Raw genomic sequence first — 16,062 nt, forward strand, 5'->3', positions numbered from 1 at the left:
TCCAAAACGACGTCGTCGTTCCCTTTTAGCCCAGACGATGTCGTTTAAACAGATTTGAATGGGACGCTTCGTATTTCTCAACACATCGGGAATATATGGAAAATAAAGTTTGAGACCTTTCGTCTTTCTCTCTATCGGTTGAAACTCTTTATATATCCAAACGCACAGACTCAGCTTCTTGTCTTTCTCACTTTCTGAGTACCTGAAAGAGAGCTAGAAGATCATGTCGTACGGTGGTGAGTTTGGTCCTCAAATAAGACGAGTGAAGTTAGAGAAACAGAGCGAATTCAGGATCGAAGTGCAACGGACTCGGCCACTCAGGCTCCGTTTGCTCGATGGGGGAGCTGAGATTTTTGGCTATGAGCTTCCACATGAAGTTTGGTTCACATTTCCTCCTCGCATGATATTTGCGGTATGTTTTTACATATTCAACTTCAAAATTCATCTTGTGGGTTAGATCAAAAATAAAGCTTTAGGTAAATGACTAATAAATGAAGGTATAAGTTGATTACATAGAAAAAGTTATACACTTGATGCTTTACAGTTGAAGTGGGTTCTTGAGTTGAGTTGGTTATATAAAAATTTATAATTTCGACACTTGAATCATCTTAATATACCTGTGCTTTATATATGATGGTCACATATCACTGATACAAAAAACGTACTCACTTTTTAGGTTTTCACATGGTATGGTGCAACAATAGAAACCGATGGCATCACAGAAAATGAATATACATCATGTGAGGTAAGGTTTTGGTGTCTATCCCACTCTTAATTAGTTTATATTAATATATCAAGAGAAACTGTGCTGTTTACTAGAAATATCTCTGTTCTAGACACCGATGATGAGCTATCTTAGAGTGCACAACTCTCTACTAGTAGAAAGACATCGTTCTACTTCCTCAACAAGAGATTCTGTACCTTCACAGGTACTTTTTCCTTACTAAAGAGATCATTAATTCCTATTCTTGTTGTACGTAACAACTTGAACTCTTTGGGGTTTTCTTTACGGTTTTGCTCCATGTAGGGACCAAGGGTTATCATTGTAGGGGATACAGACTCTGGTAAGAGCACATTGGCTAAGATGCTACTCAATTGGGCAGCAAAAGATGGTTGGAAACCAACATATGTTGACCTTAACATTGGTCAAAGCTCCATAACCATACCAGGAACTGTTTCTGCTACTCCTATCGAAATGCCTGTGGATCCTGTTGAAGGGTTTCCTCTTGACAAGGCTATTGTGCACTACTTTGGTCACACAACACCAACGTAACTGACTTCAAATTCTTTAGATAGGTTTCAATATAATGTCCTGTTAGCTTGAAACTAAACTTTCATTTCTGGTACTCTCAGCACCAACCTTAGACTGTACAAATCCCTTGTGGAAGAGCTTGCCCGAGAACTAAAACAAGAGTCTTTTGGAAACGCTGAATCTCGAGCTTCTGGGATGGTGATTGACACTATGGGATTTATCGTTCGTCAAGGCTATGAGGTCATTCTTTGTCTGGTATATATGTTTGCATGAGCCACAAGCTTTTTTTTGATATGGTATCATGTTTTTAATTTGCAGCTGCTTCTCCATGCAATAAGGACGTTTAATGCAACTGTAGTTATTGTCCTGGGTCAAGTAATGTATCTTATCTCTCTCTTCTTTGGACTTCTCCTTAATCAAGAAACCTACATTGATCTTTCTCATTTCCAGGAAGAAACACTTGTCAATGATCTGAAGAAAGATCTAAAATTCAAGAAGAGTCTACAATTCGTGAATCTTGAGAAGTCAGCTGGAGTCTTCTTTAGGGGATCTGACTTTCGCAAAACATTGAGGAACAGTAACATTCAGGTAGACTTTTCACTATGACGATTTCATCAATCGGTTTTTTTTCTTTCTATGTTTGATTAAATTAGAGGGCTTTCCATATTTGCTTATGTACAGAATTATTTCTATGGAGTCACCAACGATCTCACCGTCTACACCAAAACTGTAAAGTTCAGTGATGTTCAAGTATATCAAATCGGTGATTTTCCAGAGACTAGTTCATCAACATCTGCTCGACGAAGAGGAAACGATCCTTTGAAGATCACACCTGTGGCAATTGACGAACATCTTGTGAACAAAGTTCTTGCTATCTCATACGCCAAACAACCTGATCATCAGATCATCTCAAGGTAATATCTCCCACAAAGTTCTTGCTATCTCATACTTGAGCTATATAGATGAAGCGATTGTTAATTTTGAAGCAAATGTATATTGGATTTTTTTGCAGCATTGTTGCTGGATTTGTGTGTATCAAAAATGTTAATACTGGTGAAGAGAGAATTACATATATCTCTCCATCAGCTGCGGAATTGCCTAGCAAGACACTGATCTTGGGGACTTTGGAATGGCGTGTAACTTGAGAAGTAAGAAACTAAAAGAGAGATTCTGACGTAGCTTCAATCTTGTCCTTTTGTATAACTGAAATCTTGGTTTTGATTAATTTGACTTATGTTACATTCACATTGCCGAGTTATAAACACCTTTCTTCCGATACACTAGTCACTTCATATTTTGCTGAAAATTTTATTTTCGATGAATTAGGGAGTATCATTGAATTTTTTAACAAATCTACTAATCGCACACGTCCTTTTTCATATATTGATGAAATAATTGAGAAGATCCTCTATCTACATTTTAAATCAAGTCTCTTTTTTAAAAAACCTTTTTTCTCGGTAACTATATATATTTATATATTTATATATATGATTTGTTAAAGAAAACCTAATATATATCTTTTTAGGTGTTTTATAACCTAATAGCTATTTGATAATCTCGAAAAAAAATAATTTTCAGCTATTAAATAAAAAAAATCTTTGAATTTAACAAAAAAAAAAAAGAAAAAATCATAGAATTAGATTTTGTAACTGAGATTTATGTTTAAATAGATTGATCAGTGTGCTTTGTTAATTAGATAGAAGAAAATGACAAATTCCGTAATGTTCTTTACATTTCTTCTTTCTTTAACTCTCTTCCACACTTTTCAATTTGCTCATTCTCGTTCTACTCTCTATAATGAGAATAAAATTTTTAATGTTCTTGACTATGGAGCAATTGGAGATGGATTTTCTGACGATTCAAAGGTTTGTTTTCATTTTGGTAAAAACTATACATATATTAGAACTTCTATATATATATATTTTTTTTTTTGTAAAGACATATTTAAACTTCAGAACTTGTATATAAGTTTTGAATACATTCCTTTCTTAATAATGGTTTCAGGCATTCAAGGATGCATGGGAAGACACATGCAATTACATTGGATCCCAATCAACTATGGAAATTCCTGAAGGATACACATTTCTTCTCCAACCAATTGAGTTTCATGGCCCTTGTAAATCCAAGAAAATCATTTTATCGGTATGCAGCATGACTAATATACATATTTAACATTACTTTTTTGTTTTTACTAACTAGATTAGCCCTTGAAAATTTACAAGTTTAATGCTGTTATTGGGTTTTATCCTTTTGAAAATCTAATTTTTTATTAATACATGATTTTTTAAAAACTAGTCTTCCTAAAATCTAGAAAAGTAGGTTTTGAGTAGTTTTGTAAAAAAAAAATTAACCACATTAAAACTTGTAAATCTTTTTTGGAATTTTTTATAATAAAATATTTAAAAATGTTAATATCTGACACAGGTCAAAAATCTGAGTAAAATATAAATGATATTTAAATTATCACATATTTATTAAAATGTTAGTAGATGTCAGACTCTTATATAATAAGATTTGAAACAGATTTTAAATTAAAACATATATACAAAATCATCTAATGAATTAGAAACACTTGATTTTATGCATTACTAATACATTAAAGTTTATAATTTTTAGATCAGTGGATACGTAATTGCTCCCGGATCTCCTGATGAATGGGAATGCAAGAAAAATCATTGCCATCAATGGATCGAATTTGCTCATATAAATGGACTTCATATCGATGGTCGTGGTACTCTTGATGGTCAAGGAACAAAATGGTGGTCTCTAAATTGCAAAAAATATAAAAAAGTATGCTCTTTCTCATTTTTATATTTTTCCAGTGTTGATGAGTAGCATAATTTACTTTACTTTATATTCATCTAAACCCATATAATTTTTGTTTTTCTTTATAGGCATGTCTCAAGAGACCAAGGGTATGTAACAAATCACTGATCCAGTAAAACCTCTCTCACGTTTAAGGTTATATATATAACTCGCTGCAAATTAAATTTACGATTTTTTTTTCTTTTCTTTTCTTAGGGGGTGGTTATATCACATTCGAGTAATGTGCATATAAGCAACATTATGGTGAAGGACAGTCCAAATTTTCAAATGTCGTTGGAAGATTCGAAATGGGTTAGTGTTAAGCAACTAACCATAACCGCTGATGGTGATAGCCCTAACACTGATGGCATTCACATTCAACGTTCTCAAAATGTTATCGTACACAATAGTAATATCCGTACAGGTGATTGATTCATCATTTATCTTTTCTTACCGTGTCAACCGCTTTTATTGACTTTTGATTTCTTTAGGTGATGATTGTATATCTATCGGTGACGGTTCAAAATACGTTAATATATCACGAATCTCATGTGGTCCGGGGCATGGAATAAGGTACTTTTCTTCCAATGTTTTTGTTACCTATAAGATAAAAATATTCGTATAAATTATGTGATCAAGTTGTTTTGTTTTAAACAAGTATCGGAAGCTTAGGTCGATATGGAACCAAAGAAACGGTGGAAGATGTTGTTGTTCAAGATTGTACTTTTAGAGAAACAACTAATGGGGTTAGAATCAAGACATGGCAGGTAAAGCTAGTTTATCTGCGTTATGTTCTCCCTAATTAAGTAATGACAATATCATATTCCTATTCTTTGAATTAATTAGGGAGGAAGAGGACATGTGCGAAATGTTTTGTTTGAACGTATAAAACTACATGGCGCAACCCGACCTATTATTATCGACCAATTTTATTGCCCTCATAGACAATGCAAAAACCATGTACGTAATCTTTTCTTTTCCCTCTAGTGATTTTTCTTGTATGAATCTATTGCATAAGTAATAACTGAGGTATAATTCATATACATATAGACAGAGGCTGTGGAGATCAAGAATGTAATGTACAATCACATACATGGAACATCAATCAAGAAACCCTTTGTGCAACTCCTATGCAGCAAATCAGTCCCATGTAGAGGTATTTTCATGAACGATATAAACATTCAGGAAGAAAACGAAGAAGAAGAAGAAAAGATATATCATAAATCGCATCATGATCATCATCCCTCTGCTGAATGTATCAATGTTAAAGGTGAATCCAATGGTGTGATGGAACCAAAACTAGCTTGTTTGGAATCATTAGTCTAGAACACTTTGTTAGTTTTTTTTTCATTTTTTAATTAGAACTACTATAGTACTATATAGTGCTTGTGTTTTTTAAAAAAATTATGTTATGACATAAAATAATTAAAACTGGTGTTTTTGGTGAAAACGTTTACCACAGCTAGAATATTTGAATTGTGTAATTCGTGGTCACATTCAATGTTTAAGGTGAATTTAATGGTGTGATGAAGCCAAAACTAGCTTGTTTGGAATCATTTGTCTAGAACACTTTGTTAGTTTTTTTCATTTTTTTGTTCAAACTATCTTATGATTTTTCTTTTGATTTATCTTGAGAAATAAAATAAGAAAAATTGGTGCTTTTGGTGATAAAGTTTACCACAACTAGAATATGTGAATTGTTAATGTAGAAAGATAAATACGAAAAGGTCTTAAGATATCTATGGATTCTTGAAGAGCAAATTTGTAGCTGAGAGTTCTCGTTCTTATGGATCAGTGGATCAAAAGAAGAGAGAAATCAAAGACTTAAAAAGATAGAGAAGAACTTCTCTGTTTTCTTTGTGAATAATATCAAAAAGCTGCGTTCAACTTATAATAGACTTAACCTTAAATAAGAGTTGAAAACCCTAAGAAGCAACAACGTGTAAAGAAAGAAACGTGATTAAGAAGTAACACCAAAACCCAAGTAAAAAAAGTCCAAACGAAAATAATAGAGATAGGTTGATATCAAACACGTAAAGCGTGCCCGACTTAGCACATGTGCTGGGAGTGCAAGAGCACCGGATTTAAAGGTCCAAAATTTTTTTTAACATGTTAATTTTTTTTTATATAAAATAATATAGATATATTTAAATGTATTTTATAAAATAGTCCCGGGTCTACCTAAACTTTGAGCCGGGCCTGATGAGAAGATGTGCTGCATCAATTGTGTAATTCGTATTTCGTGGTCACATTCAACTTATGCAACAATTTTATTGCTAAATCAGGTTCGATCACATGACAACAAAACTCACAATAAGTATGGTGGTGTCTAACATTACAAAAATTAACCACAGCCAAATCTATAGCTAAACTGAGCAACAACTTGACCATTAAAATTTTGTTTGCTAATGAAGATTATGGATTTAACCAATAGCTTCAATCCGGTTCGATTAAACCACTCAATAATAACATTGGTTCTCGGAAATCTCATGATACGGTGTCGTTTTAGCAAAGAGATGAGTTTCCTCTAAAACTTCTTCGTGTTATTGAGAAAGTCTCCAAATCTCACTCCTTTTCGCAAAACCCCTCAAATGGGTTCTATGTACAGAGCGTCTAAAACCCTAAAATCATCTAGACAAGCATTCTCAATCTTGTTCAGCACACTCAAATCCAACCGAAGAGATCCTCTATGTATCGGATTGTACCAAGCTTACGGTTTCAGCTCTGATTCTAGACATAACTCGAAAGAACCCACCATTGATTTGACCCAGTTTCCTTCCGAAAAGATTCGAAATTTCTCCATCATTGCTCATATTGATCATGGGAAATCCACTTTGGCTGATCGTCTCATGGAACTTACTGGCACAATCAAGAAAGGCCATGGCCAGCCTCAGTATCTCGACAAATTGCAGGTAACTTCTTCCTCAAAGTTTATGTCTTTTTTAGAATTAGATTGACATGAAATGTTCTAATTTCGATAATGAGAGTATAAAGTTTCGATTTTTGAATCTTATTTTGGGGTTTGGTTTAGGTAGAGAGGGAGAGAGGTATCACAGTGAAAGCTCAGACGGCGACGATGTTTTATCAAAACAAAGTAAAGGATCAAGAAGCGAGTGGGTTTCTTCTGAACTTAATTGATACACCAGGTCATGTTGACTTTAGCTATGAGGTTTCTAGATCTTTATCAGCTTGTCAAGGTGCTCTTTTGGTTGTTGATGCGGCTCAAGGTGTTCAAGCACAGACGGTTGCTAATTTTTACTTAGCTTTTGAATCTAACCTTACCATTGTACCTGTGATTAACAAGATTGATCAACCAACAGCTGATCCTGAGCGTGTCAAAGCTCAGTTGAAATCCATGTTTGATCTTGATACAGAAGATGTGCTTCTAGTGTCTGCTAAAACCGGTTTAGGTCTCGAGCATGTTCTTCCTGCGGTTATAGAACGGATACCTCCTCCTCCTGGGATTAGTGATTCGCCTCTACGGATGCTTTTGTTTGATTCCTTTTTTAATGAGTACAAAGGTGTCATTTGCTATGTTTCTGTTGTTGATGGAATGCTGACTAAAGGGGATAAGGTTTCGTTTGCTGCATCGGGTCAGTCTTATGAAGTATTAGATGTAGGGATTATGCATCCTGAACTTACTTCTACAGGAATGCTTTTGACTGGACAAGTTGGTTATATAGTTACCGGTATGCGAACTACAAAAGAGGCACGTATTGGCGACACAATCTACAGAACAAAAACTACTGTTGAGCCTCTTCCAGGTACTTTTCTTTTGTAGTCTCCTGTGCAGCTCCTAAGATCTTTTGTAATTAAGAATAGATGAGTTTAGGACTTCATTTATGTCGTTTTGAGATTCTCTTTGGTAATGTATAACACCAATAAGCTGCTTAAAAATCCTGTTTCATGCTTCCTGACTGGGGGTTTAATCCTTTGGAATATAGGTTTCAAGCCGGTGAGGCATATGGTGTTCTCAGGCGTGTATCCCGCTGATGGATCTGATTTTGAAGCACTTAGTCATGCCATAGAGAAACTGACATGCAACGATGCAAGTGTATCAGTAGCTAAGGAAACAAGTACAGCTCTTGGAATGGGATTTAGATGTGGTTTCCTCGGTTTGCTTCACATGGATGTATTTCATCAACGACTTGAGCAAGAATACGGTACACAAGTGATCTCCACGATCCCTACTGTTCCTTACACATTCGAATACTCAGATGGAACAAAGTTACAAGTGCAGAATCCAGCTGCCTTACCCTCAAACCCCAAATACCGAGTCACAGCTTCTTGGGAGCCAACGGTAATCGCCACAATCATCCTTCCAAGTGAGTACGTAGGAGCTGTTATCAACCTCTGCTCTGATCGAAGAGGTCAGCAACTAGAATATACGTTTATGGACGCACAACGGGTTTTCTTGAAGTACCAGTTACCTTTGAGGGAAATAGTTGTCGATTTCTACGATGAATTGAAAAGCATAACGTCAGGTTATGCATCTTTCGACTACGAGGATGCGGAGTACCAGGCATCAGATCTTGTGAAGGTCGATATTTTGTTGAACGGGCAAGCAGTTGATGCGTTAGCCACTATTGTTCACAAGCTGAAAGCATACCGTGTGGGTAAAGAACTGGTTGAGAAGCTTAAGACGTACATCGAGAGGCAAATGTTTGAAGTGATGATACAAGCCGCTATTGGTTCAAAGATCATAGCAAGAGATACAATCTCGGCGATGAGAAAGAACGTGCTTGCAAAATGTTATGGAGGAGACATAACTCGGAAGAAGAAGCTTCTTGAGAAACAGAAAGAAGGGAAGAAACGTATGAAACGAGTTGGTTCTGTTGATATTCCACACGAAGCTTTTCAACAAATACTCAAAGTCTCCTAGAAGTCTTCAAGAGGAGATGACAAGTGACAAGGGTCGAGAGAAGTAGTTTACGAAATTAAAGATTATTTTTTGGGAAATTTATAATTTTTTGTTTCTTTGCTGCATAATGCATATTACTGTTTGTAAAATTGTCAAGCCGCAAGTTTTGAGGTTTCTTTACGGTTTAGAACGTTGAGAATATTTTTCAGTTTCTCATAATAAAGACATAACCCAAGAATTGCTGAATAAATGTAAAAATCAAAAAAAGGGTAGGGGGTTTTGTAATTAAATTTCGAAGTAGTGAGATTTTTTTGTAAAGCGTGCAAAACCTAGTGGTCATTTTGAAATACTTTTAGTAGAAAAACGGAAAACAATGGAGATGCGGGGTATCGATCCCCGTACCTCTCGCATGCTAAGCAAGCGCTCTACCATCTGGGCTACATCCCCGGTTGCATACTAATACAACTTATTAGATTTTAATTTATATCGTCATCTGAGACAAGAAACAAGACGACAGCAATTTCTAAGGATCGCTATCTTTGACTTAAACAGAGAGTCAGAGACTACAACATTCCGACAAAGGTGTATGTACTTGTTCTTCTCCGTTACCTAGATACTAGATTTGTCCTTGTGTGTACTTTCAAAAACCTCTTTCTTTTATATACAGCCAAAAAAACAAACAGAAGAAATCAAGAAAACACAAAAAGGAAAAAAGAAAGGCATTCTCTTTTTGTTTTTGCTATGTTTCCATTCTTTTTTTGTTTTTTTTTTTCATTCATTCTTTGATGGTTGGTCCACTATACATCATTGCTGTAACCGTCAAATCCTCTGGCTCTTCTTCCCTCTCCTTCAACCATTCATAACCTTCTTTCTCCTCTTCCGCAACCGCGACTCCATCCACTGAACATTCCCAAAACACACACACAAAGATGTATCAAACTACTAAAATAGGCACCCAATGTATTTTTTTTTCTATATCTAAGTTTAGTTACTTGATTGGTCTAGTTCATTATTATCAAACTCTCTTTCCTATTCGGGTTTGGTCGGCTGTTTATGTTCACCCTTACTACTAAAAATCTAACACAAAACATAGAAAAATAAAAAAGGAGGTTTTTCTAAAACGGTACCTGAGAAACTGGAGAACGGAAGATCGAAATAGTAAGTACAATGACGTCCTGCGGGATCAGAGTAAGGAGGACCAAGAACATCAAGAACCGCGCAAGCCGTTTTCGCAGTGAAGCAGTGCATATTACCTCCATCCGCTGGATAGAGTATGGAAGTGTCACAAGGTGCAGTAAAATCCGAATCAACATTCACTTTGGCCAAACGAGTATCCGAACTCGGCTCTACATTGATCCAAAAACAACAATAATCAATACATCAATCCTAACAGATACAAATTCTGGTTAACGGAAATGTAATATAACTTACGGGGAGAATCAGCAACCCAATCATAGGATTTGATGTGCATTGTACCAAACAAGAGCTTACTAAAAACAGTCATCTCCGGGTGATTGTGAAGAGGGATTACACCAGATGATGGTAAACAGAAAATGCCAATCTGGTAACACACACAAAGCAAAACAAATACGCAAAATAAGAAATTTGAGAAACAAAGAGACTGGTTCAAGGTTTCTTAAGACTATTATATGTACCGAGAAGCTATGACATGCATAGATGTGAAGATACGTCACTAACGGAGATCGACCAGTCACTTTAGATCGAAAATACGGCATCTTAGGACTCACACCAACATCCTCAGGCTTGATTTCATCTGATCAAGTCGCAAACGTTCCCAATAAAATCATTAATACAGTTTCAAACTTTTATAAACCCAAAAGGCCAAAACTCATAAAAAAAGAAGAAGGATCATTGGAATTACCCAAAACGGCTCGAAGCATCTGAATGTTATCTTGAGACGGGACGGTTCCAGATTTGGCATTAGCGAAAACTTTCTTACAAGTATCGACCAGTTTCTGAACCGGAGAGATTAGGGTTCTCTTGCTCCGTCGTTGGATCTTCTTCTTACGTGAATTAGAACGACTCTCAGGAGGAATATTCCCATTTGGATTCGTTCTTGAGAGATCTTTCCTTACTCGTCCAGACACAACTGTACCAGTTCCCATTTTTTAAAAGAAACACCCTAGTTTTTTCTTTACTTCTCTGCCCCGACCAAATCAAAAACAGAACCTTAAGCCAATCTGGGGTTATCGAATACTGTTCGATTTGGGTGTATAGATAAGAAGAGTTAATAACAAAAATGGTAAGAAGAGAGGAAAATAACAGTTTTTGGGATAAACGAGGAGAAGGTGAGAAGTGGATAAAAGAGGATTATTTTGAGGAAGTAAAGGGTGGAAGAAGATAGATAGATTCCAAAGAGAAGAAGAGAAACCAGGGGCCATGCTTTTTTTTCTGTCTCTCAGTCAAGAGATCTTTTTTTTTTCTTCTTTTTTCCTATGGGCGGGTTTGTTTCCAACGGCGGGTTTTGTGTTTTGTGTTTCTTTTTTTCTTTTCTTTTAATAAATATAATCCCTCTTATTTTAATTCATCTTTTTAGGAATATTTTGAGTTACAATGAATGGGTCAAATGTGTGTAAAATGGTAAAGTTAGCATGATAAATGTAAGGGTAATATAAGGAAATTGGTAAACTTATTGAGAGAGATTAGAAAGATTGTATAATGAATACTTTTTAAAGATGAAAAATTTTAAAAATGTTTTGAAATAAAAAAACAAAATAATGCATAAACATATTATGATTATGGAAAACATACATAAAATAAATAATAAAAATATTTTGATCCCAACGAAGATTTCAAAAATATTAACGTGGCACAAAATTTTCATATCAATGGCTAACGAGCACTACGTTGGTGGCCAATTGCCAATCGTTAACGGCAAACTTTTTCTCATCAGGAATCATATAGAACTCTTTAGTTATTTTTATTATTAGTTTTCATCGCAAAACATTTTGATCCCAACAAAGATTTCAAAAATATTAACGTGGCACAAAATTTTCATGTCAGTGGCTAACGAGCAGTACGTTGGTGGCCAACTGCCCATCGTTAACGGCGAACATTTTGTCGTAAGAAATCATATAGAACTCTTTAGTTATGTTTATTATTAGTTTGTATCACAAAACATTTGGATCCCAACGAAGATTTCAAAAATGTTAACGTGGCACAAAATTTTCATGTCAGTGGCTAACGAGTAGTACGTTGGTGGCCAACTATCCATCGTTAATGGCAAACATTTTCTCGTAAGAAATCATATAGAACTCTTTAGTTATGTTTATTATTAGTTTGTATCGCAAAACATTTGGATCCCAATGAAAATTTCAAAAATATTAACGTGGCACAAAATTTTCATGTCAGTGGCTAACGAGCAGTACGTTGGTGGTCAACTGCCCATCGTTAACAGCGAACTTTTTCTCGTCAAGAATCATATAGAACTCTTTAGTTATGTTTATTATTAGTTTTCATCGCAAAACATTTTGATCCCAACGAAGATTTCAAATATATTAACGTGGCACAAAATTTTCATGTCAGTGGCTAACGAGCAGTATGTTGGTGACCAACTGTCCATCGTTAACGGCGAACATTTTGTCGTAAGAAATCATATAGAACTCTTTAGTTATGTTTATTATTAGTTTGTATTGCAAAACATTTGGATCCCAATGAAGATTTCAAAAATATTCATCCTTGGGCACACAAAGCTGCCCATGTACCAAAATAGTACCATTAGCTGAGATCTGATACTCTGAATCAACATTCTTAGAAGCATTCACCAGCCCCAGATCCTTCTCCTGAGCCAACCGCACCATGCTCAGAAGATCTGCTCTATCAGCCGCCTCCAACCCTAACGACTCCTGAGAAACCGCACACAATCTCAATGCACTGATCTCTCCTACCAGGGACTTCATATCCTTCTCCCGAGCCAAAGTCGCTCTCTTCCGACTCAGAGCATCTGCAACCAAATTAGCTTTACCAGGGTTATAATGACCCATATCAAGATGTACATACCAAACCATGAAAACGTGTCCGAAGGACGAGGAAATACATCGGAAAAGAGGAGGAAAGAAAATCTTAAGGAATGACCCAAGTGACTTGTGAAATAAGTTACCAAGTTGAGGAACGGTCAAGAACCGAAGAACGGATGAGAACCGTCAGGACATCCAGAGAACTGGATGATGGATGATCGAGGACGATGGAGAAAGATCAAAGAAATGGGTAAAGAAAGTGATGGCCGTGGAAAATGATGAGAAGGACGTAAAACAGACCATGGGAACGGAATGGCCGCGTATCAGCCCAACGGCCGATGTACCGCGGGACCATGGACGGGACGTACGTGTGGTACGAGAGGCCTGGAGATGGATGAAGAAATCGAAAGTCACGGACGAGAGAATCGAGAGTTACGGACAGAAGGGCTGGACACGGACGAGGAAATAAAACCGCGGACATGAGAACCTTGAACGGCGGACGAGTACAGAGTGCTTGGGACGCAAGAGAAATGCGGGATGGACGAAGAAGTGGAAGGGTCTCTGCATGGGGGAGCCAAGCCATGTGTCGCCAGATTAAGTGGTTTCCGCCAGTGAGTGTTATACACGTGTGCGTGAGTGAGAGTGTGTATGTTTTACACGCAAAAAACATGACACTTGTCGATTGAAGCTCGCCACATGCCCAGCCAAGAAGTCGACCAAAGAATTTATAAATAGCCCCTTTGGCTCTTCATTTGCGACCAAAAACTCTCTCAAACACCAAAGCTCTGCCCAAATTTTTCTCTCAAACTTTTAAAGAGAAAATCTCTTGATTTTTGACCAAAGAAGAGGAAGAAAGAGGAGATCTAGAGGAAGGTGGAAGCTAAGGAGCAAGAGGAAGTGCTGTCAGATCGGCGTGGTGTGGTGAAGCCCAATCGGCCAAGATCTTCAAAGCTAAGGTGAGTTGTGGTTGTGGATTTGTTGTGAGCAAGTTGTGGATCTTGCTTGTGAGAGGTGCATTAGCTCTCTAGCTCTTGCATCGGCCTTTATGTGATGTATGGTTTCCTTTTTGCATGTAGATCTAAATGATTGCATGTAGTCAAGAGGGATTTTTTTTTGGGGTTTAATACATTCTTGGGGGAGAATTGCATTTTTTAAAATTAGCTGCACGTGTGAAATGCTTTGCGTGCTTGTTTTTTTGGGGTTTTCGGTGGTTGGTTATTTTTGTAAAAAAATTGATTGCAAGTGTGAAATGCTTTGCATGTTCGATTTGGGAATTTTCTCGGTCATGGGGATCGATGGAAAATTTAGTAAGAATTTATCTTACTTAGTCTGGGGTTATAAGGGTATTATACAGGTTAAAATTTAAGTATTAATTTTTCTTTTGCATGAATTTTGAGGAGGTTAGATCCTAGTAGACATGATGGGAGAGATCAATTCATGAGATGGGTGGCTTTGGAGAGGCCATGTGAGAATCTCCAAGGGTGGAAAGAGCTGCATGAGGGCCTCAAAAATTTAGAAGTTAATCTCATGAATTTGATAGAAAATCAGTCTATAGGATGAGTTATTTTTGGTGAGACCATGCGAGAATCTCTAAGGGTGGAAAGAGCCGCATGTGTGCCCAAAAATTTAGTGAATTATTCTCATGAACTTGGTAAAGGACTAGCTCCTTGGAGAATATTTCTACAAGTCATGCGAGAATTTCCAGGGAAGAAAGAGTCGCATGCATATGTTTAAATGTGGAGAAAAATCTTGCATGCATAATAAATTATAGAAATTTAAACCAAAAGAAAAATAGTTGGTAAGAATATTATCCATGGGGGATAAATATTTGGGTAGGATGCATGATTAGGGTTGCATGCATGATTTCTTTTTTTTTTTTCTTAAGTTGCATGATTGTTTTCTTGCTGCTTAAGTGCTTGTGTGGGATGTGTTAATCTTGCTTGTTGCTTGCTATTATTGCTTGTTTTCTTGCTTGATTGTGTGTTGAGTCTTGTGCTTAATTAATGTGTCAGTAGACTTAGAGTTAAGTTCTTGACCTAGCTAGTCCTCGAGTTAAACGTCTCGGTTCATAGCTAGAGGTCGATCTCTGTTCCCAACAAGTTGTGTGGAAGTCCGGTGAGCTAATCCAGAGGGATCTCATGGCAGGAAAATTCGGTGTCTAGTTAGCTACTAGCCCGAACTGTTGCATGACGATGTGGCTTGAATACCTGGTTGTTTACATGGGGTAACAACGCGGAGGGAGAGGTGTGTCCGGTTGGTTGCCTTTGTGGTATCAACGCGGAATGGGTGTTGGGACGGAAGAGAGGATCGATGGGCCCTAGATTGTGTTGGTGGTTCCCTAGGTTGATTGTTATGTCCCTAGGATGTGAATGGAGTGCAAGTAACGGCGGGGATGCCTGGCTAAGTAAAGACCGGGGTGGTCAAGCTATCTTGACGCACTGCTGGCACTAAATACCCTAAAAGTGATTGCAGGTGTTGAGGCGTGGATGCCAAGTTAGAGTCAAGGTCTAGATGGGTCGTGTTTGGTTTGTTACTAGACTTGATTGTGTGTGTATGCTTGATTGCTTGTTTACGCTTCTGCATTGCGTGCTTTGATTGTTGGCTGTTTGGGCCTTTTGGGGTAGTTGGATGGGATAAGATAGCATGTTAGAGGGGATACCATGTTAGAGGATTTCCCAACTCACTGGGTAATCTTAGATTACTCACCCTTCTCCACAATTGTTTTCCTTGCAGGGAAATTAAGTTGGTGGAGTTGGACTTAAGAAATTGGATAGGATGTTTTCGTGCTGTGTTGCAAATCCTATGTTTCGTTTACATGTTGTTTAATCCGATTGGATCCAACTGTTTTACTTGAGTATTTTTGTTTGATTTGTAAACATTTATACTTAAGTAAAAATCGAGATATTTTCATATATATATATATATATATATATATATATTCGGACAAGTGGAAATGGTACGGTCTAGTCCAGGCCAGCACAACGCCACATGTGTTCTGAGGGTTGCAAAGCCTAAGGGATGTACGTAGCGGGTAGGCGTCTGCCGTTGGACTGGCTGGGAAGCTAATTCGTTGGTGGAACCTCGGCCGGATCACAGGCAGTTGTCCTCTGTGACGACCTCTGGGCCAGTCCGGACGGTTTGGGGGCGTTACAAGGGTGGTAGGCTAT

The 16,062-nt window shown here is 37.1% G+C and overlaps 4 protein-coding genes across 4 annotated transcripts; 3 read left to right on the plus strand and 1 right to left on the minus strand.

Annotated features, from left to right (window-relative positions):
• Positions 1 to 198: 198 nt before the first annotated feature.
• On the plus strand, positions 199 to 2,530 carry LOC104733978 (protein CLP1 homolog 5-like). The gene is made up of 9 exons (XM_010453496.2): positions 199 to 412; positions 677 to 745; positions 837 to 929; positions 1,028 to 1,269; positions 1,354 to 1,492; positions 1,571 to 1,627; positions 1,703 to 1,840; positions 1,934 to 2,166; positions 2,265 to 2,530. Exons 1-9 carry the CDS (start codon positions 224 to 226, stop codon positions 2,395 to 2,397), a joined length of 1,293 nt encoding a protein of 430 aa, XP_010451798.1. The 5' UTR covers positions 199 to 223; the 3' UTR covers positions 2,398 to 2,530.
• A 409-nt stretch (positions 2,531 to 2,939) lies between these two features.
• On the plus strand, positions 2,940 to 5,596 carry LOC104732860 (putative polygalacturonase At1g80170). Its single transcript, XM_019233691.2, has 9 exons — positions 2,940 to 3,117; positions 3,257 to 3,394; positions 3,869 to 4,042; positions 4,147 to 4,167; positions 4,274 to 4,481; positions 4,549 to 4,630; positions 4,716 to 4,824; positions 4,904 to 5,017; positions 5,108 to 5,596. Exons 1-9 carry the CDS (start codon positions 2,959 to 2,961, stop codon positions 5,381 to 5,383), a joined length of 1,281 nt encoding a protein of 426 aa, XP_019089236.2. The 5' UTR covers positions 2,940 to 2,958; the 3' UTR covers positions 5,384 to 5,596.
• A 964-nt stretch (positions 5,597 to 6,560) lies between these two features.
• On the plus strand, positions 6,561 to 9,119 carry LOC104732861 (translation factor GUF1 homolog, mitochondrial). Its single transcript, XM_010452454.3, has 3 exons — positions 6,561 to 6,969; positions 7,089 to 7,821; positions 8,002 to 9,119. The coding sequence occupies exons 1-3, from the start codon at positions 6,649 to 6,651 to the stop codon at positions 8,937 to 8,939; spliced, it is 1,992 nt and encodes a 663-aa protein (XP_010450756.1). The 5' UTR covers positions 6,561 to 6,648; the 3' UTR covers positions 8,940 to 9,119.
• A 434-nt stretch (positions 9,120 to 9,553) lies between these two features.
• On the minus strand, positions 9,554 to 11,380 carry LOC104732862 (plant cysteine oxidase 2). The gene is made up of 5 exons (XM_010452455.3): positions 10,801 to 11,380; positions 10,574 to 10,692; positions 10,350 to 10,479; positions 10,046 to 10,264; positions 9,554 to 9,818 (listed from the first exon to the last, which is right to left on the minus strand). The coding sequence occupies exons 1-5, from the start codon at positions 11,042 to 11,044 to the stop codon at positions 9,694 to 9,696; spliced, it is 837 nt and encodes a 278-aa protein (XP_010450757.1). The 5' UTR covers positions 11,045 to 11,380; the 3' UTR covers positions 9,554 to 9,693.
• Positions 11,381 to 16,062: the final 4,682 nt, after the last annotated feature.

The sequence above is a fragment of the Camelina sativa genome, chromosome 12, assembly GCF_030686135.1.
Source record: "Camelina sativa cultivar CO46 ecotype springtype chromosome 12, ASM3068613v1".
NCBI lineage: Eukaryota > Viridiplantae > Streptophyta > Magnoliopsida > Brassicales > Brassicaceae > Camelina > Camelina sativa.

Excerpts from the sequence above, each read along its gene's own strand:
- LOC104733978 (XM_010453496.2), top strand. The coding sequence starts at position 224 with ATGTCGTACGGTGGTGAGTTTGGTCCTCAAATAAGACGAGTGAAGTTA. Across the intron at positions 746-836 it reads ATGAATATACATCATGTGAG|ACACCGATGATGAGCTATCT; the intron begins GTAAGGTTTTGG and ends TCTCTGTTCTAG. Across the intron at positions 2,167-2,264 it reads GATCATCAGATCATCTCAAG|CATTGTTGCTGGATTTGTGT; the intron begins GTAATATCTCCC and ends ATTTTTTTGCAG.
- LOC104732860 (XM_019233691.2), top strand. The coding sequence starts at position 2,959 with ATGACAAATTCCGTAATGTTCTTTACATTTCTTCTTTCTTTAACTCTC. Across the intron at positions 3,395-3,868 it reads CCAAGAAAATCATTTTATCG|ATCAGTGGATACGTAATTGC; the intron begins GTATGCAGCATG and ends TATAATTTTTAG. Across the intron at positions 4,168-4,273 it reads CATGTCTCAAGAGACCAAGG|GGGGTGGTTATATCACATTC; the intron begins GTATGTAACAAA and ends TTCTTTTCTTAG.
- LOC104732861 (XM_010452454.3), top strand. The coding sequence starts at position 6,649 with ATGGGTTCTATGTACAGAGCGTCTAAAACCCTAAAATCATCTAGACAA. Across the intron at positions 6,970-7,088 it reads AGTATCTCGACAAATTGCAG|GTAGAGAGGGAGAGAGGTAT; the intron begins GTAACTTCTTCC and ends GGTTTGGTTTAG. Across the intron at positions 7,822-8,001 it reads TACTGTTGAGCCTCTTCCAG|GTTTCAAGCCGGTGAGGCAT; the intron begins GTACTTTTCTTT and ends TTTGGAATATAG.
- LOC104732862 (XM_010452455.3), bottom strand. The coding sequence starts at position 11,044 with ATGGGAACTGGTACAGTTGTGTCTGGACGAGTAAGGAAAGATCTCTCA. Across the intron at positions 10,265-10,349 it reads TTGGGTTGCTGATTCTCCCC|AGCCGAGTTCGGATACTCGT; the intron begins GTAAGTTATATT and ends GGATCAATGTAG. Across the intron at positions 9,819-10,045 it reads TCCGTTCTCCAGTTTCTCAG|TGGATGGAGTCGCGGTTGCG; the intron begins GTACCGTTTTAG and ends GGGAATGTTCAG.